The following is a 1216-nucleotide window of genomic DNA, read 5'->3' as shown; positions in this document are numbered from 1 at the left end:
AAAAAAAAAACTTTTAAGTGAAAAAAAACCCCTCCTATAAATTTTCATATGTGTAGTTACAAGAATCTAATCAGAATGAAAATTACCCTTTTACTTTTTTTTGGTAAGGAGACTAACATTTATACAAGAACTGAAATGAAAATTTTGCTGGGTGTGGTAGTGAATGCCAGTAATCTAACACTCGGGAGGCTGAAGGAGAAAAGAGTATTGTGAGTTGGAAACCAGCCTGGGTGACATAGTTGAGACCCTGTATCAAAAGCATAAATAAAAACTTTTATAACATCCCTGGCTCTGTATTTCATACCCTGACATCATCAATTCATTCACTTTTATTAGAATATATTTATTAGAATTTCTCAATTTGTGTTAATAATGAGACCTATTACAATCAACCAACTCATAACTTGTTTTCTTAGTATTTTTAAGTGGATGGAGGAAAAAAACTTTTATATAGAAGTGCTAATCAATTACTGATGTGAACAAAATAAAAGATGAGGTATCTAACTTTTAAAAATTAGAGCAATTTCTTGTTTGTGTTTTTCTGCATTCTTGTTTGCTGTAACAAATATTATTTCAGTAATGTTATGACACTGTGCAGAAGAGAGTATTGTGACCACGTCTGCCTAGGTAAAATAAGAAACACACGTTTTATTTTTGTGTTGTGACATTTGTGGCTCTTCAGCAGGACACTGGCGTTCTTCCTTTTCTGATGCAATTTCCTGCCCTGTTTTTGTTTTGATCAGGGCTGTGGCCACCTCCCCCTTCCCTGCACAGTCTTTCAGCTGGCCTGTGAGGTCCTGAACTATTGCTTTGCTTTCCAAGTCCCCACTTCCGTCTGTGGTGCCAACACCTCCAACAAACATCCAGCTACCCATCCAAATGTGCCCACACCTGCAGACTCAAATACCCGCACAGCCACAGCCTTGACTCTTCCATCCTAGGGCAGGGAGCTCAGACCACTCCAGCTGTTTCCTGCGCTGGGGACAAAAGCTGCAGCAGAGCTCCCCTTGTCAGTCCCGTGATGAGAATCAGCACTGATAATGCTGCATCCTAAGAAGCAGTTATGGTCCTTGGGCCAAGGCTAAGTTGACTACACAGGTTAAAGACATAAGAAGCAATTGCTTCCAGTTGCATGGACTGATAAAAGGAGAAGGAACAAGAGTTGAGGGTCCTTTATGGGAATCGCTTGGCTGTGACTGCCTGTTAGTAGTTATGG

At 40.0% G+C, this 1216-nt stretch overlaps 1 protein-coding gene across 1 annotated transcript in view; it reads right to left on the bottom strand.

The window, feature by feature from the left end:
• Mkln1 (muskelin 1, intracellular mediator containing kelch motifs) overlaps nt 1-975 on the bottom strand; it is a 165013-nt gene extending 164038 nt beyond the window's left edge. Inside the window, exon 1 of the mRNA XM_013021687.1 lies at nt 908-975. Coding sequence (XP_012877141.1) covers nt 908-936 — 29 coding nt within the window. The 5' untranslated portion in view covers nt 937-975. The remainder of the gene's footprint in view (nt 1-907) is intronic.
• Between the last annotated feature and the right edge of the window lie 241 nt (nt 976-1216).

This window comes from Dipodomys ordii, unplaced genomic scaffold (assembly GCF_000151885.1).
Source record: "Dipodomys ordii isolate 6190 unplaced genomic scaffold, Dord_2.0 Scaffold56, whole genome shotgun sequence".
Lineage (NCBI taxonomy): Eukaryota > Metazoa > Chordata > Mammalia > Rodentia > Heteromyidae > Dipodomys > Dipodomys ordii.
The sequence above is the reverse complement of the archived record's forward strand: the minus strand, read 5'-3'. Positions and strand labels throughout refer to the sequence as shown.